Source organism: Choloepus didactylus, chromosome 15 (genome assembly GCF_015220235.1).
Source record: "Choloepus didactylus isolate mChoDid1 chromosome 15, mChoDid1.pri, whole genome shotgun sequence".
NCBI lineage: Eukaryota > Metazoa > Chordata > Mammalia > Pilosa > Megalonychidae > Choloepus > Choloepus didactylus.
This window is the reverse complement of record NC_051321.1, coordinates 29,700,884-29,725,147: the sequence shown is the minus strand read 5'-3', so window position 1 is coordinate 29,725,147 and position 24,264 is coordinate 29,700,884. Positions and strand designations below refer to the sequence as shown.

Sequence of the window (24,264 nt, the reverse complement as noted above, 5' to 3'; positions counted from 1 at the left end):
CCACAGACATCACGTTTTCATTGTTATCTGGACTTACAGATACAGATGGTATAGAAGAATGGATTAAATGTGAAAACCCCAAACCCTTTGACCAATCAATGCCACTTCAATAATTTATCCTTCAAAAATAGTAGCCCAGGTTCCCAAAGATAGATGTGGATATTTAGGCCAGAATTGTTTACAATGGCAAAAAAACTGCAAATAATCTAAATATTAATTGATATGGGGGTAGATTTTTTAAATAAAAATTCCTTACTATCCCCAAAACATGGAATAACATATTTGAAATCCCATTATTAGGACTTAATTCCTATGAAAAGGATGGTCTTTTTGGGAAGGCTCTTATTGAACCTATACTGTAGTGTGAATGAAGGTTCCAAAAGCAGGTTTGGATAATAAGAGGGTACTGTCAACTGTAATGCACACTATGGTTGTCTACCCAGCGTCCATTTCTCATAGAAGCCAGGTGCCTGGTAGGAAGCTGACTCTACCCTCCCTTGTCCACTGTGGGAGTCGTCAACCCAAGGGTAATCCCCCCCCCCCCCACTGCCACTCCAGGACAGGCATATGACCCACTGTGCCCAGTGAGACATGAGGAAAGTTTGCTGGAGAGGTATCTAAGGGAGTTTTCCTTGTTCCCAAAAGAGATCTCCAAGAAACAATAGTTTCACTACTTTCTCTGGATGTTATTCCTGGATGTGATGCCTGGAAATGCTGCAGTCATCTTGCTCTCAGATGGAAGATGATGCCAACATTGTGGGAAGCAGAGAAGAAAGATGGAAAGACACGGGTGTTGACAGCACCATTGAGCCATGGAATCAGCTGTCCCTGGAACCCACTCTACCTCTGAACTGCCTTGTACACGAGCTGATGAATTTCCATACGGTTTAAGACTGTTTCAGCTAGAATTCCGTTACTTGCAGCTAAACGCCTCCTAACAAATTCACCAGTTTTGCACTGCACGGCCCTAGCTAAAGGAAAAAGAAATGAAGTCTGACTCTACAAGCAGAGAACTCCAAAGCACTTAGCGACTTCCCTATCAGCTGTCCCCGAGAGAGAAGTCCCATGACCCTGTGTCTCGAGGGAGAGAGCCTGTTCAGGAACCTAGGAACTTTCACCAGAACTTGGTAAGGGGTTTGGGGAGTTAGTCAACACTTAAAAACAAATAAAATTTTTTTGCCTCTTTCCCCATTCTCCTCCGGAAAGAGAATCCCCAGGGAACAAATCAGTAAAGGCTTTGCCACAGTTTTTACCCTTCCCCCAAGTTACTGACCAGGCCAGAGGAAGTAATGGGAATAAACTGCAGGCAAATTCAATGTTTTCCTGAAGGACTCTGCCTCAGCCAGCTTCAAGGTCGTGGGGAAGGGGAGAAAGTGCACCTGGTACACAGGGTAGGGAGAGGAGATGCTCCAGTGGAACCTGCACCCAGGACCATAGGTCAGCCTGGGCAAAGCCAAGGTGAGGGTCTGTGATCAGAGCTCCTCAGCCACCACAGGAACAAAGCAAACTCACCCTACAAGCCACCAAAAGGGCTGACAATGATGAACCTTGAAAACATCATGTTAGTGAAAGCAGCCAGACAGCAAAGACCACATGGTGTATGATTCCACCTACATGAAGTGTCCAGAACAGGCAGATGCACAGACAGAAACAGATTAGTGGTTGCCAGGGACTGGGGTGAGGGGTGGGGGGTTGGGGGTGGTGGAGGGATTTGGGGGTGATGGGTAAATGGTATGGCATTTCTTTTGGGGGTGATACAAATATTCTAAGATTGATTGTGGTGATGGTTGCACAGCTCTGTCAGTATATTAAGAACCATGGGATTGTATACTTTAAATGAGTGAATTGTACGGTGTGTGAATTATATCTCAATAAAGCTGTTTCAAAAAAGGAGAGGGCTGAGGGCATGGATGTGGGCCATCTGCTGCCATCACTCAGTGAGCTCAGTGAGGATGCCAAGCCTCCTCTGTTCCTATTATAATATTGCTTCTACACCAGCCATCACTTCTACAAGTTTGTGCCATTTTTATTATCCCCATTTTACAGGTAAGAAAACTAAGGCTCAAGGAGATTAAGTAATTTGCCCAAAGTCACAACAGCTCTTGGTGCTCTGACCCACTGCATTGCACCACATCCTAATCCAAGTTACTCGAGTCAAACCAGCGCACATGGGTTAACCTTGTACTCGGTGTTAGTATCGTGGCTCAGAACTTTTGTTAGAAGACGACTTTTGAAAATCTTTGCTGCTCAGGCTGCCTGCTTCCCAGTGTTTACTTTGGCTGATGTTGGGGGCACAGGGTGGGGCAGAGGGGGCCCTTTAAAGTTCTGGGAAACACTGTCAGGCACTGCCTGCTCCCAGGAAGTTGTGTGGAGTCGCTGAGGCTGGCTGGGTACTACAGGCCCTCTTCCAGCAGCTATGGGAAGCAAAGGGTATCAGGGCTGTATGAGTAAACCCCAAATGCCCCATGGAGAGGCACATCTAGGGCTGTAGCTTCCATGGGATTTCCCAGTGCTCGGATGTGAGCTCCCAAGGGCGGGAGCAGCCAGGCAATCCCAGTGGCCTCACTGTCTCCCTCCGCCAAGAACTCACACAGCCGAAATGTCCATTCTCTTATTCCTTCCTGGAATCCACTCGGAGGGTCTGATTCTCCTGGAATCCACTCAGAAGGTCTGATTCTCCATCCGTTCCCTTTCTGAAGGTTAAATATCTTAACAGATAACACTGACAGGTCTGCTGCGTCGCATCCCCACACTTCAGAATATTGGCACAGAGGAGAAAGCCGACCACATAAACAAACTTGAGGGAGACTAATGATTGCTCTCGGGAGCTGAAATCAGGCCTTGGGTTCCTCACCCTGCTAACATTTCATAGTATCGTCTTTCTCCTTGAGGCCCAGGGGGTGAACTCAAGGATTTCTCTAGCCTCTTCCTTGCCTCTCCCCAATTCTTCCCATGCATTTTCAGGCTTTTCTCCATCTTCACCCTTCTCTGAGTCATGACAACCTTTCCTGAGAATCAGTTTCTCCTAACACACACTACACCATTCTGTTCATGCAGCCTGGCAGCACAACCCTCCTGCTTCCTGTTTTCGAAGCCAGATGTTCCTAGAGCAGGTGAGTGGGATTGAGAGGGAGGCCCTTTCTGCATGTGCACAGCCTTGCTGAGGCTAGCCCCCCTACACAGGTCAAGGAAGCAGTAGAGGATGGCAGCTAGAAGGATGGTCAAATCCCAGCTCTGCCGCTTCCTAGCTGTGTAACCTTGAGTGAATGACTTAGCTTTTCTGACTCCCAGTTTCTTACTTATAAAATGGGAGTAAGACAATCTTTCTTTAGTGAGAACAAAACAATGTCTATGTAAACCTGTTAGGTACATTAGAGGCACAGGATAAAAGGTAGTAATTGTAAGTAGGTATGAGTATTTATGAGACCCTTTTATACTAAAATTTAAACATTCTTGGGCCCCCAAGCCTGACTGTAAGGAGGTCACAAGGATAAAAGGCAGCTCCAGGAATATGTCTGATGGACAATGACCCAACAGCTTTTGCTATACACACACACACATACGACACACACACAACATATCAAACACACACACACACATTCCATACCAAACTCCAAAACACAACACATACAACATACACTCACACACCCCCCTCCATCTTTTCTCCCTTCATTTACTTAAAGATCCATAAGGACATCCATAAGGACATCCAATCTCTCTACAACTTCAAATATTGTTACAAAAAGCATTAATGTTATAATGTCTATCTCCCTTCCAAGTAGCCAGATTTTACAGATAGGAATTTTATGACAAGCAAGCAGAGTGTCTTGTTCATGTGGATATGGAGGCCAGCAGCCCCCAACCTCTGTTTCCTCAGACACTAATACTGTCTTCCCAGCTGACTGCTAATGAGTAGAGATATTAAATTTCTATTTATCTGTAAGTCCCTTGTTTGTTTATTTCTTTTCTGGGCAAGTCTATATCAGGTCATAGGCCCTTGTTTCAAAGGCCCACCTTCTCTCATTCACTTTGGCATTGACTGAGATTAAGGCTAGAAGCTGCTGTATTTATCAAGTATTCTTTAAAAAAACAAAAAAAACAAAAAACATTTTATTGTTAAATATAACATATATACAGAAAAGTGAGAAATTTCCAAGTACAGTTTAACAAGTAGTTATATGCAAATTTCAAAGTATAGTATAGGTTACAGTTCTACAATTTCAGTTATTTCCTTCTGGCTGTTCAAATATACTAGAAACTAAAAAGAAATATCTATATATTATGGTTCAGTAGTCAAAATCATTTGTTGAATCCTAACTTCTCTGTTATAACTCCTCTCTCTCATTTGATCATTCTCTCAATGTTCAGGGATATTTGGGCAATGACCATTCTAACTTCTTCATGTTGAAAAGGGATGTCAGCATTACAGGGTAGGGGAATGCAACTGGTTGATGTTCTAGGAGAGACTGGTACCTCTAAATTTCAGGGATTATCTGGCATAGGAACAATCTGGAGGTTTTGAGTTTCTGAAAAATAAACTTAATAAATAAAACTTTTATAGAGTCTTAGGTAGAGCCCTGGGTTTCTTTAGGGTTTTCAGGAATACTGTTGGTTGTGGCTTGGCCTACCATGGCAATTGGCAATATCTGGCTGAAGCTTGCATGAGAATAACCTCCAGAACAATCTCTCAACTCTACTTGAAATCTCTTAGCCACTGAAACATTATTTTGTTACATTTCTTTTCCCCTTTTTGGTCAAGAAGGCATTCTCAATCCCACAATGCCAGGGCCAGGCTCATCCCTGGAAGTCATGTCCCACATTGCCAAGGGATACTTACGTCCCTGAAAGTCATGTCCCACATAGGGGCAGGATATTGAGTTTATTTGCAGATTGCAGCTTCAAGAGAGAGAGAGGCCACATCTGAGCAACAAAAGAGGTTCTCTGGAGGTGACTCAGGCCTACTTAAAAGTATGCTTATCACCATTACAGAAATAAGTTTCATAAGGGCCAGCCTCAAGATTGAGGACTTGGCTTATTAAATTGGGAGTCCCCAGTGCTTGAGAGAATATCAGGAATTTCCCAGGTGGGAAGTTTAATAGTTCCATATTTTTTCTCCAGGCCCTCAAGGGACTTTATGAATACTTTTTAATTATCTGCCCAAAATACCCTGGAATGTATCAGGGTATTATATTAAGATATTACAGAATCACCAGATCTCATTCCCTATTCTAGGCTCCATGTACTTAGGTTGTTTAATTAAACTGGCCAGACAGGTTAAGTTAGATAGTGTAGTACAGAAAATTTAAATTTGGGACAAAATAAACATCTCTTCTTTTGGTCTCACCCAGAAATTGAAGTTTCAAAACACAGACAATATCATTCTTTGCTTGTATTCTGAATTACCTTAGTCCCAACTAAATCAGCTTTGTTCATATCTCTAACCGAAGTCTGATCTCTTTTTCCTCTTCTTTAATAGTTGCTATATGGGGTAATGCTGACTTTCAGGGCTGCCGAACTCTAACTCTGAGTCTTAGGTGTCACACAGGTACCCACAGATCCAGGGAACTACCAAGTTATACACAAAGAGCACAGCACCTCAGAATTTAGAACTAATACTTAAAACTCAGGAATAAATGTGACTGCTCTATGAGCTTACAACGTAGGCCCTAATTTTCTTACAAACATTTTCTAAATGAGACCATACAATATTTGTTCTTTTGTTTTTGGCTTATTTTGCTCAACATAATGTCTTCAAGTTTCATTCACTTTGTTGCAGGCCTTCTGACTTCATTCCTTTCTGTAGTTGCACAATATTCCATCATATGTATACATCACAGCTTGCCCTTCCACTCTTCAGTTGATGGACCCTTTGGCCACCTCTATCCATTGGCTGTTATGAATAATGCCACCATAAACATCAGTGTGCAAATATCTATTCGTGTCCCTGCTTTCAGTTCTTCTGAATATATTCCTAGTAACAGGATTGCCTAATCCTATGGTGACCCTATATTTAGCCTCTTACGGATCCATTCCGTTAACATCCGGAGGGGCTGCACCATTCTACTTCCCTACCAACATCGAAAAAGTATATTCTCTCTCCACATCTTCCCCAGCACTTGTATCTTTCTGTTTTTCTATTTATTATTTTTTTGAATCTGCAGTTTTTATTGCAATATATTCACATACCATATATTCTATCCAAAGTATAAAATCAATGTCTCACAGTATCCTCACTTAGCTGTACAATGACCATCACTCTCAATTTTAGACAGTTTTTATTGCTCCACAGAGAAAAAAACAGATAGACACAGCCACACAAAAAAGAAAACCCAAACATTCCATATCCCTTATTCCCCCCAATTATGTACCCCTAGTACTGGTGTGTACTTGGTAAGGTAATACTGTTAAATATAGACCATAGCATGCAACAGGTAATTTTTCCCATATACCACTCTATTATTAACTCTTTGTACAAGTGTCATACATTTGAAGTAGTTCATACAAGAACTTATTCATATTTGTAGTGTTAATGGATGAGATACATGACTTTAGACAATGCCTTTCAATCATATTCACCTTCAATAGGCACTATTACTTATAATCCCAATAACGAACCACCATCACTTCTATCCATTCATTTAAGATCAACCTCATTAACAAATCTATACATATTAGGTAACCGCTCCCCCTTCTCTAGCTTCTGCCTATCTCCAATTCCCCTATATTCTACATTTTAAGACTCTGAGTTTACATTTTCTAGGTGGTTCATATTAGTGAAATTATATAATATCTATCTTTTTGTGTCTGGCTTATTTCACTCAGCATTATGTCCTCAAGATTCATCCATGATGTTGCATGCTTCAGGACCTCATTCCTTCTTACTGCTGCATAATATTCCATCATATGTATATACCACATTGTGTTTATCCACTCATGTGTTGATAGACACTTATCAAGTATTCTTTAGCCTCGTACACTCTGACTCATTCTGGAAATTGCCCTCTTATCAGCAAAGAGACACTGCATCAAACAAGACTTTTTTCAGACTTCTCTATAATGAGAACCCCAGAAACCTCCAGAAAGCATGGCCTGGGGAACTGGGAGTGACAAGGCACAGGTTTTTAGTCCTAGCTCTACTACTTGCTAGCAAGAGAGGTTTGCTATCTTAGTTTGGGATCCTCCCATACCAGACCCTGAGACAAGGTATTGGGTGGAGGTTGTTCATTACGGATGTGATACAGGAAACCTGAATGAGGAAGTAGAAAAAGTGAAACAAGGAAAGGATGAAGGCAGATTCCTGCTGTGGGCAGCTGGGGCTCAGTCCTGCTGGGGAGCTTCTGAGGTTCTGGGTTGAAGTCGCCTCAGAATCCTCCCACTGGAGAGGAGGTGACTGGGCATCAATTCCAGAGGGCAGCCCCTGGGCTGACAACTTCACCCCACCCCACCCGAGGTGTTTCCCAGGTGCACCTGCTTGGGCAGAGCAAGTGTCCGTGGAGAGGCAGAAGAAAGCCCTCATGTAGAGGAGCAGACACTGGAAGGCTTGAGGTAAGGAGCTTTCAGCATGCTGGAAATGGCTACCATGCTGCTGGTAAACTCAAGTGAACCGAGGGGCTCTGGGGCAGGGCATCAACTGTGTCCACCACCCTGACAGAAGTCCTGTGTCCCCTCTGAGCCTCTCCTCGTCTGTGAGACAGGCAGGATGCCTGCAGTGCTTCCTGGCAGGGTCCCTCAAAGGAGCCTGGGAGGTATTTTTTTTTTTTAATAAAAACTATTTATTTCCTAGATGGGCATTATCCCTTATTAAATAACTAATAAAATACATGGTATACAAATCATACATGTATGATTTTGCATCGACAAAAGACACTGTCACCATCTGTGCTTGCAGCCTGCTGGAAGAAACACCCAGAGGCTTTGCAGGAGAAAAGAAATGAGGGGACAAGTTTAATTCAAAGCTCCCTGCCAGAAAAGTCAGGCTTCAGGTCACCCTCCCAATCCCCTTTGCCAAGCCTTGAGGCTTTTTAACTGGCTACCATGGAGGATAGTAACTAATGGGTGCTTTATACCATCTCCAATCTCATAGCAACCCTGCAAGGAAGGCGCAGGCATGGTTAGTTGAGGAAACGGAGCTGACAGGGTTAAGCAACTTGCTCAAACACACTCAGTTAAGAAATGGGGGAGTCAGGACAGTCAGAAATGGGGCAGTCAGATGGCCTGCTGGTCTGACTCTTCACACTCCCCCTTCTGCTAGAACATGCCACAAGCCCCATGCTAGATGCCTCTGTCACAAACACCACATGGCCCCATCAACGGTTCTAAATATATATACTGCAGGCCCCAGAGGCTCTGGGAAAGATGGGAAGCAGACTCCACCTGCTGTGTCAGCTCAGATAAGAACAGTAACACTTACATGGTGCTAACTCTGCACCAGGCACTGTTACAAATGCTTTTATATTCACTACCTCATTAAATCTCCCAACAATCCCATGATTGTTATCATCCCCATTTCAGAAGACACTGAGGCACAGAAAGGTTATGTGACTTGCCCAAGGCCACACAGCGATAAATGGTAGAGCTGAAATCTGAACTAGGCAGTCTGGTTCCAGAGCCCCTGCTCTAAACTGCTTTGCTGCAATCCTCTCTCCAGTGCAGGCTCATTCTCTTCAATTCATCTACCAGAAGGCAGCATCACCAAATGCTGGGAGTGGCACCACCATCACCTCTCTTCTTGGAAGAGAACTGACAGAGGCTGAGGAGACAACACCACACACGCAACCACCCCTCTTAAAGGACAAGGTTCCAGGGGGGATACTGCAAATGCTTGATCCTGAGAAAGGGTCCCTTTACTGGGGGGTGGAGGGGGCAGGAAGGGGCTGGTGTGCCTGTGGTGGCAGCTGGCACTGTGGGCCAATGCAATGAGGGCCAAATGCCTTTTTTCTTTTCGAGAAAGGTGACTTTCCAGTTTCGATGCTCTAACGAGGGTTCCCAGTACAATTGTTCCAAAAAGGGAGGGAAAAAGCAAGGAAAAGCCAAAGATAACAAGAGTTTCCCAGAGTATGAAGCCAGGGAGAAGCCAAAGCAAAGGGGGCCTGCAGCTGCTAGCGCCCAGGGAGGCCGTGATCATATGGAAGAACATCCCAGGCTCGCCCAGCGGCAGAGATAACCGGGCGACCTGGGGTGATCTGCCCCCCAGTGAAGGTGGTCCTCAGCTGCACACACAGACTTCATTTCCTGTATAACATCAGCAGAACCACTGCCAAGTCGGATAGAAATCCCAGCTCTCCTTTTTTTCATGCCCCCACCCTGTTTTATAACCAGTTCCTCCACCGCCCCCATCCCCTTAAGTGGAACTTCTGATCACAGGCTGGAAACAAAGCCAAGCAAATTAGCTCGGTAACAATGATCCAAAAGTCAGGTTAGGAGAACAGTAACTGTGTCAGCTCTCAGATACACATATAGAAACAATTCTTCGGGGGGATGTTCGAAATCAGGCTGGTTCTGCCTTATCCAACAAGGGAGTACACCGTTTCATTCGTTGAGTGCTTACTCCATGCCTGGCAGTGTGCTGAGTGCTTTACACATAGTAACCCACTGAATCCTCACAAAAACCCCAGAAGATGCTTTTATTAGCCACATTTTATGGGTGACAAAACCAAGGGGCAGAGAGCTTAAGCACGTCTCCCAAGGTCAAGTGGCCCCTGAGTGGCAAAGCTGGGACTCAAATCAGGCAGCTTCAACTAGTTCATTTTAGCTGCCTCTACATCACTTTTTTCACTCCTCACTACATTCTGTGATGTAGTTACCATCAGCTGCTTTTACAGAAGGAAATTGAAGCTCAGAGTTAAGCCACCCGCCCAAGGCACATAAGCTAAGTGTCAGAACCAGGAGCCGAAACGATGTTGGACTCTGGAGCCTGAGTCTGTGACCACCACATGGGATCTGCTTCACTTCAGGGCAGGAGGGAACAGTGCTGGCCATGAGCAACAGGCCAGAGTTACCAGGGAAGAGGGCATGCTAGGGCACACCAGCTGGTCAGCAAGCTTCACAGGGCAAGGTCAAAGGGGCCCCCACGCCCCATGCCATCAAACACGAAAGGGCTAGGGCCAAGCAAGAGCCAGGGGCCGTTGACAGACTGGCAGCCAGCAGAGCTGATAAAGCCAACAACAGCTGCTGTTTATTTTGGGGCCAGGGAAGAAGGGAAGGGCTGGTTAGAACCCATCTTGTTCCAACAATAAACTGAATGGGCAGGGTGGGGAGGCTGACCCCCTCCCAGCTAAAGCAACAGCCCCGGCCACCTGTTGAGCTTCACTGAGAGGTGAATGGCTGAGATGATAAAAACATCTTGCCAGACGCCCTAATCTGGTCTCCACCAACAAACACTGTGCCCATCCCCACTCCATCCCCATGTGCCTGACTTGTAAATGGTCCAGGAAGACAACAGCACACAGCAAACCCACCCCCTGCAGTGTCAGGTTCCAGGAACAAATGGTTTTTCCTGTCTCAGGGAAGAAAGAGGGGCTGCTCATGCTTGCCACCCGTGGCTTTTGTCCCCTGACTCCCATACTTGTTAACTCCACTCCTAATGCAGAGTGTCCTGCATGTAGAGTCTAGAGTAGCCAACCTGTGCTGTGGCAAGGCTGGCTGGCAGACTTCTCTGGAAGGCCAGGGAGCAAGAGGTTTCCCTCAGGTCTTTGGAGTCCCACTACCTGACTCTGAAGCCCAGCTCTGCTGCTTTCTAGCTTGGAATCTTTGGTAAATTAACCTCTCTGTGCCTCTGTTTTCTCATCAGTAAGTAAGGACCACAATAGTGCTTTTGCTCATAGAGTTGTAAGGATTAAATGAATAAAATGCTTAGAATAGTGGCTGGCACATAATTAGTGCCATGTAAGTTTTAGTTGCTATTATTATTATTAGTTAGCGTTGGAGTCTCCTTCTCACGATGAACATTGGAAGACAGTTTCCCTGGATGTTATGCATAGAGTTTAGGTTCTCAGGCTAGCCCACAAAAGTGTCTTTAGCTATAATATAGGTGACCTAGAGACACCTGATTCTTGGTGCTATCATTCCATCTGCCCCATGGATGAGGAAGGTTTTGATGGACTGGCCTGAGAATCTTAACACCATTAGCAATGTTCTGTCAACAGGAACATGTGCTTCAAAAGTTCCAACCAACCAACTTCCACCATTTAAAATTAGAACCTGCAGTACTTAAAAAAAGGGGGGGAGGGTGAGTGGGGTGGGAGGAAGGGTCCTTAAGGGAATGAAACCTTTGTCCATGGATTTATCAAACTGATTGAGGACTTACTGCAATCTGGACCCTCTGTCAGCACAGGGAGGCTCCTTGCTGGACAAAATGATTTTAGCAACTGCCTTGCACACAGTAGGTACAAAACTATTGTTAGAATAGGACTAGTTGGCATGGCAGTTAGTAGTAATGAATAGGAATAAGTAACCAATGTGATAAAAAAATCTAACAATAAAAAAATAAAAAAAATTAATGTTAGTGAAACTCTCTAACATGTGCACTGCCTTTGGGGTCCATGATACTGCGTTTCCCCAAAGGGTCCCTCTTTAGGGGCTTAGGGTCAAACCCAAAACACAGACCCCAAAGCAACTTCTCTGGCAGTAGTTGGGTCATTTTCACTCTTCAGCAAATCATGAGGAGGCTTCACTGCTGAGCAGAGCTCCCTGCTCTGTGCTGGGGAGCTGGGGGTGGTGGGGAAAGCAAGGCTCAATTTTGACTCTCCCTGTTTGACCTCATTGCCTGCTATTCTCCTCCTCACTCACTCCACTCGGGTCACGTTGACCTCCTTACTCTTCCTGAAAAGGTTAGGCATGCTCCTACTTTGGGGCTCAAACACTTGCTATTCCCTCTCCCACAACCACTCCCAACCCCCCCAAATATGCACAGGCCTCACTCTCTCACCTCCTCAGGTCCATCTCAAAAGTCACCTATACAGTGGGCTGTCCCTGGCCACCCTGCAAACCCTGCCCCCAACATTCCCTGTCTCCCTGTCTCCCGTGCCCTGCCATTTTCTCCACAGCACTTATCCCCCATCCAACATACTATATAGGTACCTATTTTGTTTGTTTATTGTTTCTCTTCCCTCACCAGAGTGTAAGATCCAAAAGAGCAGGGATCTTTATCCATTTTATTCACAACTGTGTTCTCAGTGCTTGGTACCTTCAAATATTGATTTATGAATGAACGAATGAACATGAATAAGTATCAGATCAAGGTCTGTCCCCCACGGGGCTTTTCCATCAATCAGGCCCACAAGACACAGGCTTGCCAAAAACTTGAACAATCCAAGGCCATTCTTGCTACATGTTCAATGAAAGGTAAAAACAATAAACATTATAAAAATTCAGAGAAAGGAAGTATCACTATAAGATGAGACGTCACAGAAGCTTCCCGGAGGTGGTAGAAACTGAACAAAATCCTGAAGGATAATCATGATGATGATGATGATGATGATGATAACAATGGCTGCCAATTATTAAATATCTTTCAAACACTAAACAGAGTAGCAAGCCCTTGGGCTAGGTAGTAATCCTATTCCCATTTTACATTTTAGGAAACTGAGACCCATAGAAGTGGAAGAAATTTGACCAAGTCAAACAAGCTATGACAGGCAGAGCTGCGATTCAAATCCAGCCTCAGAGCCGTTGCTGCCCCATCCTCTTGCCCTCAACTTCCAACTGCTGGCAACTGAGTCCCCCAGTGGAGCTCACTCTAGTTGCCAGAGTCTGGATTTCCCCCCAGCAAAGCAGTAGGCTGAAGGTGCCAGGGACTGAAACTCCCCCCACAGTGCTATGTTCCCCACCATCCCCAAGGACAGCACGGAGCCCCCAGGAGCCAGAGCTTCTGAAGGGTCAGGCCTTCAAAAATGACCCTGGACAGGAGTTCAAGGAGAATAAAAATCTGAATCCCAAAATAGAGGCCAGACCTTGCCATGAGATCATTCTCAGTAGAGAGGTTTAGCTTATCCCAATCACCAGCTCCAACTACATTGTGTGTGAATCAATGGGCTCAGAAAGAAGATCCGAGTGAGCAGGTGACACAGCACTTAATCCAGAATCTTGAAGTGTTTTCTGGAGACTCATGTGACAAGCTCCCAAATCCCCCCACCCCACCCCCAATATTCCTGGGCCAGGTAATCCATCAAGTCTCCACAGTGGAGCTCAATCCACAAGGGCGCACAGTGGAACCGCGGCTCTGCTATTTACTGCGTAGTGATAGTGGGCAAGAGGCTGCACCTCTCTGAGCCTCAGTGTCCCCATTTGTAAAGCAGGAATGATGATAATACCTACCTTTCAGGTTTTGTTGTGGACAATAAATGAGACAATGGATAAAAATCCCTAGCCCAAGGCCTGCACCTAGAAGGGGCTCAACAAATGTGAGTTCAGGTCCCTCCTGCCTTTCCACTCATACATCTTCTGACTCAACTCCCCTTCACCCCCTGCCTGGGAGCTGCCAGATCCACAGTTCCTGGCTGCTTTTCTCAAGTCGCCACTGAGTGGTGATGAAAGTAAATGATTAATCCTGGATTGAAACCGAAGTTCAGATATTGCTCTATTACAAACCTTAACTCTGTGAGAAAAGGATCACGATGCCAGCCCACTAGAGCTTAGACCGGCAGAAATCCCTGGGCAGCCACCTCTGGGAAACACCGCCCTCCTTGACAAGTGATTGTGTCCCTTCCGGGTGCCAGGCACTGTGCTGGGGGCTCAATTAATAAATTCCAGCCCAGGAGGCAGCATTCAGGAAAGAGTTTCACTGGCAAGCCCTACTGCCAGCACCATGCCAGGCCTCTCCCTCTGTTGTTAAGAGGGAGACATTCTCCCACACAAGCAAGTCCCTTAAAATAGCCCTTTGGGTCTGGGCCATCAGGAAATGGAATCAAGCAGGGTCAGAATCGGGCCTACCATAAAAGAGTTTCCAAGCAGCCATTTAAAATGACAGGGACAATTCCTCTATGCTCAGAACCCTTAGGCAGGTAAAAGCAGTAAGGCAGGTTTCCCAACAAAGAGCACCACTGGACAGGAGGACAAGATGTTGGGCCGGCGGAAGCCCCCAAAACTCCTGGCGCAGCCCTGGATGGGGGTTTGAGCATGAAAGACCCAGCGACAGTATAAAACCTGGCACAGGCTGGGGAAGGGGGGAGTCAAACACAACTGGGTTTGCGATTTATTCACAGTGAGACTCAAACTTTCAGAACCTCAGTCCCTATATGCGTAAAATGCGGTTTAAAAAATTCTTACCTGCAGGGCTGTGAAGCAGAGATTCTAAGTGAAAGGCACAAAATACGAATTCAATACATGGTAGCTGCAACCAGAGAGCAAGGTTTCCTTTGACTATTACCATGTGAGAATATTTCTAGCAAAAGAACAGCAAGGGCTCCACCGGGGACCATGCAGTGATGGGCAGAAGTGCAAATGGTCCACACCCACTCAATCCACCTAGTCCACCCTGCAAGTTCATTATCAGCCTTGTGCAGCACCCCTCACCCCCTACTTCCTGGAGTGGAGGTCAGATCTGATAAGAGTGACCAATTTCCTCCAGGTCTGAAGTTCACACTCCAGGGATCCTGGGGACAGATTAGATGGCTGAGCCCCAAAGGCCCTGGGGACCTGCATAATTTATGCTGTGCTGACACACAGAAGAGGAAGGGATCCCACCTCCTACCCCACCCCTGCCCCCACTTGCCTCCACCTAGGCTTGGGGAGGGTGGCTTCCTCACCAGCCAAAGGGAAGTGACAGCAAAGGACCAGAAAAAGCTGTGGAGTGGAGGGGCAAAAGCACAGCTGTTTCCCCTTTGCTAGCTCAGCTGTCTTAACGTCACTTCCTCCCCTCAGGTAATAGCAGGGAAATAGTTGGCTCTTCCCATTCACAAAAAAAAAAAAAAATCATAGTTTTTTTTTTTTTTTAACTAGAAAACGGGTTCTGATCCTTCCCTAGCCCTGTTCCAGCCATGGCTCTGAGAACCACCCAACAGCCAGTTCTGGGGCCCACCAGAAGGGCCCTATGGTGACAATCAGCTCCCCTTGCCCCTTCTCCTGCTGGGATGAAAGGAAGGCTCCAGGTGTCTACACAGGAAACTTTGAATTCCCTCAGCTGCATTTGAACCTCTCAGAAACTGACCCCGACCCTTCTCTTCTTCCTTCTCCCCGACCTTTACCTTGGTTTTGCTCAGATTTTCCTTGCACATTCCACCATGAGCTCTTTTGCATTTCCCTTGCTTGGAATACCCTTCTCCTCTTTGTACTCCCTCTTCCCCCTCCGACTTTTAGGCCCATCATGAAGCCTACCTTTTCCAGCCAGTCTTCTTAACTACTCCAATTCTTGGAGGGTTCTCTTGTCTCTGAACATCTTTAGGACTTAATAATTATTATAGCAAATAGGTTGTGCTTAATATGTGCCAGCTACTGTTCTAAGCTCTTTACACTTATTAACTCATTTAATCTTCACCCCAACCTTATGAGCTAGGACCTATTATTATCCACATTTTTTTTTTTACAGATGAGGAAACTGAGGCACTTGTGATGGGTCCTCCAGCTAATAAGTAATGGAATTATGATTCCAGCCCTGGGATACCAGGGCCCACGCAGCACAGCCTTACCAGACACACCTCTCATGCTCTCAGGAGATGCTGTCCAACTCATTGGTTATTTTCATGCTCCTCTGTCACCTCCCCAGTGCTAACGTGGAAAGAAAGCCACAAGCTCACAGGTTTGGGTGCCAGAGACCAGGCTGAGTATCTCAGCCCTATCACTGAATTATTCTGAGAGTCATGTAAACTCTCTGAGCCTCAGTATCTACATCTGTAAAATCAAACATCTACCTACCTCATGTAGTCGTTACAAAGCTGAAATAAAATCCCCACTATATATTACCTTCTATATTGCCTGGTGCATAGTTGGAACTTATGTTAGCTCTTTCCCTCTGTCCTCACTGTGCATCTTGACATCCTTGCTGAACTCTGGCTAGCATTGAGCCTGAAGCTACCCCGGGGCATGACAGGGGCCTTCCTGTAGCTGGCTATCCCACTCTCCTGCCCTCACATCCAGGCCCCTGACCTCTCCATTCACCTGCCTTCCTGGTATCTAACCCCACCACAAGCAGCAGAAACCAGGCCCAGGCAGGAAGTAACATGCAGCCGTGGGACTCCACCTCTTGAAAAGCTAGTCACACTACTTGGGCACTTCCGATATTTTTGGCAATTGCCAGGGCAGAGAACACCACTGGCCCTCATTCAGAATGTATTTCCAAAGCCAGAATGTCCTCATTTTCCTACACAACCCTGTCCTTCCTTCCCTGGATCCCTGTCCTGATTCATTATCCCTTTCCTGGATTCTCAGAATTTAAGAAGAGTAAGTGTGGCTACTGTGTAACTCTATTATTTGTTTTATTTTGTTTAATTAAGAGGCAAGAGTACAGAGTTGCCTGTCATTTTTTCTGGCCAAAAAAATATTCTAATTGGTGACTCAGCCTGAGTAAGTTAAAAGGAAATTTCCAAGGGACTGCTGTTCAAACCCAAAGTCAGAGGTCTGAACAAAACCCCTCTAGTTCACAGCCTCCACTGTCCATTAACTCATGCTGGCCCCAGAATATCTCTTTGGAAAAACGCAGCAGTTGGTGCTTGTATTTTTGGAGCTGCAACCAGTCTTCTAAGACATCAAATAGGTTTATTTTTCCTTTCCCTTCCCTTCCCCTCTGCCTGACACCATAAACAGTGATGCCAACCCTGATTTGCCCCCAAAACACTCTCACTCAGCTCTAAACAAGGCCATGATAAATGGTGAGCTCCCCGTCCTGTCAGCCTTGAAGGATGTGGTTGGTTGTTCCATGAGCAAGGAGCTTGTCAGACCTGTGAATCACCCCCAGATCACTTCCCTCCCAGAGAAGAAGAAACTGTTCTCTTGTGTGTGTGAGTTTATGTGTGAGTGTGTGAGTGTGTGTGAAACAGAGACAGAGCCAGAGACAGAGAAAGCAGCTGGAGTCTTCAGTGCTATGTGTATGGCCCTGAACTTGGGACTAGAATCCTAGTGGATCATGACCTTCCCTGGAGCACCCTCTCCACTCTCTCCCAACCCATGACCCTTCCTTTCTCCTTCACAACTTACCTCTTCCAGGAAGCCATCACTAGAGCCCAATGTTCGGCACTAGGAACCTCTCCAGGTCTGAACAGCTGCTCCTTGTTTATTTGTTTCTCTTGTATGTTGGGTGTTTTCCATGGGGCATGTGGCCCGATTTCCCATCAGACTATGAACAGCTGGGCCTTCCCTTTTTGTCTCAGTCTTTTCTTTTCTCTCAGCTTCACCCACAAAGTTCTAAATGTACTTCAGTGTTTTGACGATCAAGAACACAGGACTGAAACTAGTATATGTGGAGTGCCCATGACGGGCGCCACGTACTGGGTAGACATTTTCCCCAAATTATCGCAGGTAAACTCCCAAAAGCCCTGAGTGGTTGTAGTGGAGAAAATGGAAGCCCAGGGTGCTGGGCCCAAGGTCGCATAGCCAGGAAGTGCCACAGGCAGGATTCAAACCCTGATCTGCCCAACTCTACTCATTCCATAATTGGGAGAAGATCCTTTTCATACTGCAGCTGGGCATCCTAACTCCCGTGGAGCTGGATCTGCAGTCTCAGAACTTACAGGAAAAAAATGAAGACACAGAAGTGAATGAGTCTAGGGCCAATTCCTAAAAAAGTGGCTCCAGTTTCCAGGATGTGATGATGTAAGCCCATATAGAATGTATTCTTACTGTGTAGTCAACCTTAATCTGGCACCTCAAGTGTCACTGGGGACCAGATATCATCTGAATTTGCTCATCTCCTCCTGGCCCACAGTGATGTCCCTCCACTGTCCATTACAAACTCACTTCCTGGCCCTTGGTGAATGTCCCACACAAGGAGGTAGTCCTCTAATACGACACTGAATTGCTGTCATACAGTCGTGACTTGCTTCCCCAACCAGACTTCTTGAGGAAAAGGACTCCATCTTAGGTCCATATTTTCCTTTGGATGGAAACTGATCTGAGTTCAAACCCCAGCTCTGCTTGTACTAACTGGGAAACCTTGAGCCAGCTGTTTAACCTGTCCAAGCCTTGGTTAACCCATCTGTAAAAAGCAATCACAAAACTACCCCACAGGACTGTACAAATTACATGAAATAATGCATGTTAAGCATTCAGAATCGCCCCTGTCACATGGATGGCAACAGCTAACACTGGCTATTATCTGTACTTTCTAAAGGGTCCTGTGGAATATCAGAACATTCATGACTGATATTTGCCTGAAATAAACAATCAGGAAAGGAAATTACTGTGAAGAAACAATGCCTTCCCAAATGCAAACAGAATTAATGTCTTGTTTGTTTCAGATAAACAAGCTTCTTCAGTCCACCACCATATGACATTACATACACCTATATATGTGAGTACAAAGAATTAAGTAGATCTGAACCGTGTTCTCAACAGAAAACTTTCAAAAGCAGTCATCATTGTTTGTGTCCAGCACCATCAAGACCATTTTAAAGACAAGTGGTCTGAGGCCAAAGCTGGTTCAACTAAGATCTCCGCAGGGGCAGCTCATTAAAGCCTGAAGAAGAGTCCAGCTCTGTGCTAGGGAGCATGACCTAAGCAATAGTTGTTCCCCTACCTCCATCCCAGGCTGGGGCTTGGCAGGGAGGAAGGAAGCCAAGGGAGGAAAGCACCATCCAAATGATGGAGCCATTGCCTGTCTTTTTAGAAACATATCCAAATCTCAAGACCCTTGGTGATTAGACAGCTCCCTCGCATCCTGGGGCCAAGCCCGCCCTTTGCCTGATGTTCTGAGAGAAACTTGCAGTGTGTTCCCAGTGTTCTGGAGTCAGAAGAGCTCCTCCTGCTTGGGTCCCAGGCCTCTCATCAGCTAGCTCCAGCTAATGTGCACACCCTGTAAAACCTCTCTGCTCTGCAATTTACCAAACCACAGACTCAGAATTTGCCATCAGTGGAGAAAAGGCAGGAAGGAGGAATACTTCTCAAGCTTCCAGAACATCGGTGACTTGAGGGCAGCATGTCTTGCCAGCTAAACACACCAGAGTGCCTTACCCAGATCACTTGGCCTTCTGGGAGTATGGTGTTCAGGGGGAAAGGGCCAAGAGAGGATTCTCAGTCGTGGAGGCCACAGCCTCCCCAAACATGTTCCTCTTGCCCCCGCTGGCCCCACTGGACATCTACTGTTATTTGGCACCCCCTCTTTGTATGCCTTAATGCCCTAAACATGGAGGAACCTCGCCACTGCCAGACGTTTGTCTTCCCAGTCAACCCCAACCACTATTAGTCTACATTTGATTAACAAAGCTGAAACCCTGGGGAAAAGGCCAGTTAGACCCAGGTACTGGGACCAGTGTGTTGCAAGTCCTTTTACCCAGTCTGGTTCTCAGATTCCTCATCTGTAAAGTGAGGGGGCTGAGCCAGCTGAGTCCTCAGGACCCTGCCAACTCCATGATTCCACAACTCATAACACTTTCTCCTTTGTTTTCCAGACCTTCATTTAGAGCTCTGTATTGCCCCATCTGTGCAGTGACATCACTTCCTGTCCCAAACATAATGTCATCAATTCTTACATGGGAAGCAAAGATGTCCCAGGAAGCACTTTGTCTGTAAAAGAGGAGGAAATGATCATTTTAAGGGAACTGGACAGGACATAGAACATGTTATTATCGATCTTAAAATCCAAAATCTTTGAGATTTTAAAATCCATATGCATGTGGGTACCCTATATGCATATGAGGTACCCACATGCATATGGGGCACAAAGATTTTAAGATCTATCCATCTGAAAATCCAAAACCCAAACTGAGGCCCAAAGAGGTTAAATTACTTGCCCAAGAGCCAGGCTTTGAACTTCATCTAACCGTCTAACTTCAGAGCCCCAGTTCTTAACCCCCTATCATTACTGCCTATGGTGAATTCCTTGTCTCTTTACCAACACTCCTAGCTTGTTGCCAGTACATCCTGTATCTGTTATCCTGAACATCATTGGTCAGAGTTAAAATCTGGTGCTTCACCTAAAATCCAGAGCAGAAAAAGCACCTGCTTGGGTCTCAGAGCAGAGAGTGCCATCTGTTGAAAGCAGTGCACTCTTACCTGAGGACTAGAACAGAGAAGCCCTAAAATTTACCTTCCTGGGTAGGAGGTTGACTGGATAATAAGATTCAGAATGCAGGAATGGACATCTCTCCCGGGAGCAGGGTCACACGTAGTTACCCAAGCCCTCCAAAAGAAGCTTTCTTGAAATGGCAACAAAAGATGCTTGCTGAAACAGGTAACAGAAAAGAAGAACTTTCTGAGGATGCCAGGGAACACACACCACAGGCCCCTCCCTCTCAGCTTGGTCAGGAACCAGCCTCCAGGTTCACCTCCTCCTCTACCTGAGCCCAGCCCCATTTGCTCAGCTGTAAAAACAAACAACCACAAAAAAACGCAAATGCAAAGTTCAGGACTACTGACGATAAAGGCATCAAGAGTAGCCTGAGGTTGGGATTAGCACAAACCCGTTTTCTTCCAACCAGAAAATGAAAGGCACTTCAGAGATTAATGTGCAGCCTGTTTAAACTGTTAAAATTAAAGCTTTGAGCACTCTAAATTATTCTTTAAATGCCTAATTTGCAAATAAGATGTAGCCTTGCTGTCCCAACGTCCTCTGTGTTTTGACTGATACGGGACAGCCTCCCTGTTTCTTCTATCCCAAGTAGAGGAGCAAAGATGCTCAGACAGGCGTCCTCCAGGCGGCAAGGACACCGTAGCTACTTCCTAAGTGTGAAGGATGGGAAGGCGAGACCAGTTGAGATGAAAGGGGGACGTGTCACTCAGACCCCGGAGCTCCGCGCAGTTAACTTTAGCCCCCTTCTCATTAACTTTTAGGAAGGAAGGGGGAGGGGCAGCCGAACCTTCCTGAGACCACAGCAAACATTTGCCTTCTCGTGTCTGGGGATAGGGCATCACTTAAGGGGAAACGAACCCGGTTAAGGGTCACGTCCAGAGGAAGGATAAAAGGAAAAGCCACAACTCTCCTCACACCGACCGACACAATGACTTGAAGAAGGAAATCAAAGCTCAGTGCTAAGGGTGGAGGTGGGGCAGGGGGCGAGGCGGCTTCCTCCTGCCCCAGACCCAGGCCTGGGAAGGCAGAGACCAGAACAAACCTGGGAGGCAGAGAAGGAGGCTTCCCCGGGACAGGCCTCTAAAAGCTTCCAGGTCGTTGTGATCACGAGCGCCCCGAGCCCCAGGCAAGGCGGGGAAGATGCTCTTTCCCAATGAAGGGTCTCAAGGGGATTTGCGGATACTCTCCCTCACCCTCCGGTGGGGGGGCTTCATCCATCAAAGCTCAGGCAGACAGATGACTTCACCGCTGTAACAGACAAGGGCAGCCACTTGCCAATTCCAATGCCAAAAAAAGAAAACGGGCAGGGGGGAGTAGAGGAAAGACAGAAGAGCTTCCCTGGAGACCACAGCCCTGCGAAGAAACTCCACAGTCGCGAGCTGCCTTAACTCAACACACAGCAATGGGGAAGAGCGAACGGCCACCCGGGGGGCCCTTGCCGGGGATCCCCAGCCAACCCGCAGAAGGGGTGGGGTGGGGGCAGTACTCACATAGTGCTTGGAGGGGTTCCTCCGCTTCTCCACGTCCACCACGGTGGCGTCTTGCACGCAGTAGGCAAGCATCTTCCCCCACTAAGCGAGTGGCGCCCCCCGGCGGTGTCACCTTCTCATCCCGGCCGGGCTCCGGCTCCTTCTCCCGCTTCCCGGGTCCCCGGGGCCACCCGTGACCCCGGCCCGGTGCGCCGCTGCCCGGGCTCCTGGCGCCCACAGGTAGGGCCCCGGGGCGGCGGACGGTCCCGGAGGGCACGCGGGCTCGGTGAGCCCCGGGCGGCTCCCGGGGGCCTGCCGCGCGCCCCTGCCCCTCCCGCGCCGCTGCCGCTCGCTCTCCGGGCTCCCTGGCTCGTCCGCCCGCTCTCTTCGCCGCCCCGTGGGTCCGGCGGGAACTGGCGGAGCTAGAGGAGGGGCGGGGGTGTGTCCCGCCGGCGAGGGGAAGGGCCCGAGGCTGGGGAGCCGCTGTCAGCGCGCTGGGGAGGGACCCGCGGCGCCCCTTCGCTCCAGCTCCAGCTCCGGGGGTTTCGGCGCTGGCGGGGATTGCGGGCGCAGAGGCCGAGACAGGGCCAAGGCCGGGAAGGGAAGGGAGGGGATTGAGAGAACGCGGGCGGGGAGGGACTCCAGGCCCGGGGGAGGGGCCTCGGGGAGACCGGGAGGGGGCTGCAGCAGGAGCGCCCTCACCCCGACCGAGATCGAAGCCTGCGGCCTGGAGCCGGGGAAGGCACTGGTTTAGTTCGTCAGGCACAAGAAATCTCAGGGTGGCTTCGGGGGTGGGGGGCAGGGGTGGGGTAGTGAATCCAGCGCGCCCCCATCCTGGCTCCCGGCGTCTCCAGCCTTTCAGTCAGAAAGCGGATTCGTGCCTTTTTGTCCCCACCTTTACTCCTCCCCCATCCCCATCCCCCCCAAACCACTTTAAAGAGAAGTGGTTTATGACCCTGCTATTACTGCCCAGGTCCCCAAGGAAGAGAAGGGAATGAGGAAGGAGCAGCATTAAATCCTTCAAGCCAGAGGCTCTTTTTGATAAACCACTTGCCCCCCCCCCTCACCCCCCACTCCATTCCCCCACTCCACCCCCAGCGGGTCACAAAGGGTGAACTCCCCCCGGAAATGTGATCGATCCACTGCTTGGGTCACCCCTCGATCAGGGCCTGTGTAAAACTAGTCTGTGACATCATTTACCAGTGAGGTTACAAGCCTCTGCAGAACACCAGCATCTCAAGCGTGAGATCCCCCTGGGACCCTCCAGGGTGAACAGGAAAGGGAGCATACAGTGGTAGGAAAATCTACAGGGTTAGGGGCCAGCTCATCACCAGCCCCAGGACAGGGCTTTCTCACCACCCCTCCCTCTAGTGTGGAAAATAGACTGTCAAAGCCACTCGTCCAAACTCCCGGACTTAGAGCACAGTTATACTATTTAATTCAGTTTATGTCCCCCCACCCCACATCTATTTCAACATTTTTTCCCCATTCTACTTTTAAATATTTAAAGGGATAGTGTTTTCACAACTACTCCAATAATTTCACAATCTTAATAAAGCTTTCTGAATGTGGACCAATATGAAACATTTGAAATGGAGGTCAACTTTACTGCCTTATTGTAGTAATACTTTCTTCTCTGTGCTGTCAAAATCCATTTACCAATCTAAGATTTTATTCACACATCTGCTTTGTTCAGAGAACCCCACTATTCCTCTAACCTTCTTGGAGAAGAACTCTAGGGCACCAAACAATGCCACTATCTAAATATTTGACCTTGAGCAAATCACTTAACTTAGTGCCACAGGCATTAGAGCCACTTTAAGGTTATTCCTTCCTAGGTGCACTCCAAACTCTTAGCAATAGTTACTCCTGTGGATACTTTTTAAAAAAATTTCTTTGTATTTCATAATTAGCATGTATGGATTTTGATATTTAAAATAAATTTATTTTTAATTCCTTCCTACTCTAAAATTCTCTGATTCCAGAATTTTAATGATTAATTAAGCACTTCTGCTGTGCTCATTTATAATGCACTAAGAGACAGAAAAGAGAGTGAGAGAATTCAACTAATATATATGTGGAACAGAAAACTGTAACTAATTGACCGATGCTGTCCCTTTCCTCAATAAGCAGACAGGCCAGTTGGGAAGCATTAAAACTGTATCTAATAAAATGTGTATGCATTAGAACTCTAGAAAATGGAAGCCTGGTGTAATCAAGGAGAGCTTCCCAGAGGAAGCTGTCCCTCTGCAGGGCCCTGGAGGATGGACAGAGTTAGGAACACCTTAGCCGTACTCTGCCTCTGCTGACCTCCTCTTGCCCAACAATGCACATCATTTCCTCTGAAAGCAGCTAGTGGGCAGTGATGGCCTGTAAGTTATCTTATACTTCTTTGTATTCCTCATATACCAAGCACAGCACATTATACATAGCAGGCACTCTAAAAGAATTTGTTAAGTAAATGAATGAATTAATGAAAAATCAGGGGGAGGAGGAAAAATGGTGTAAGAGGTCAGATGAGTGACCCATGACCTGACCCTGCTGGTGACGGGCAGAGGACCAAGAAGACAGTGTCAACCTGTGGAAAGTTCAGGGGATGGACTAAGACACATGAGGAGGAAATAAAATCGAATGGGGTTG

The 24,264-nt window shown here is 47.0% G+C and overlaps 1 protein-coding gene across 1 annotated transcript in view; it reads right to left on the bottom strand.

The window, feature by feature from the left end:
- Positions 1 to 22,170, bottom strand: part of SH3PXD2A (SH3 and PX domains 2A) — a 246,976-nt gene extending 224,806 nt beyond the window's left edge. Inside the window, 1 exon segment of the mRNA XM_037804143.1 lies at positions 21,646 to 22,170. Coding sequence (XP_037660071.1) covers positions 21,646 to 21,717 — 72 coding nt within the window. The 5' untranslated portion in view covers positions 21,718 to 22,170.
- Between the last annotated feature and the right edge of the window lie 2,094 nt (positions 22,171 to 24,264).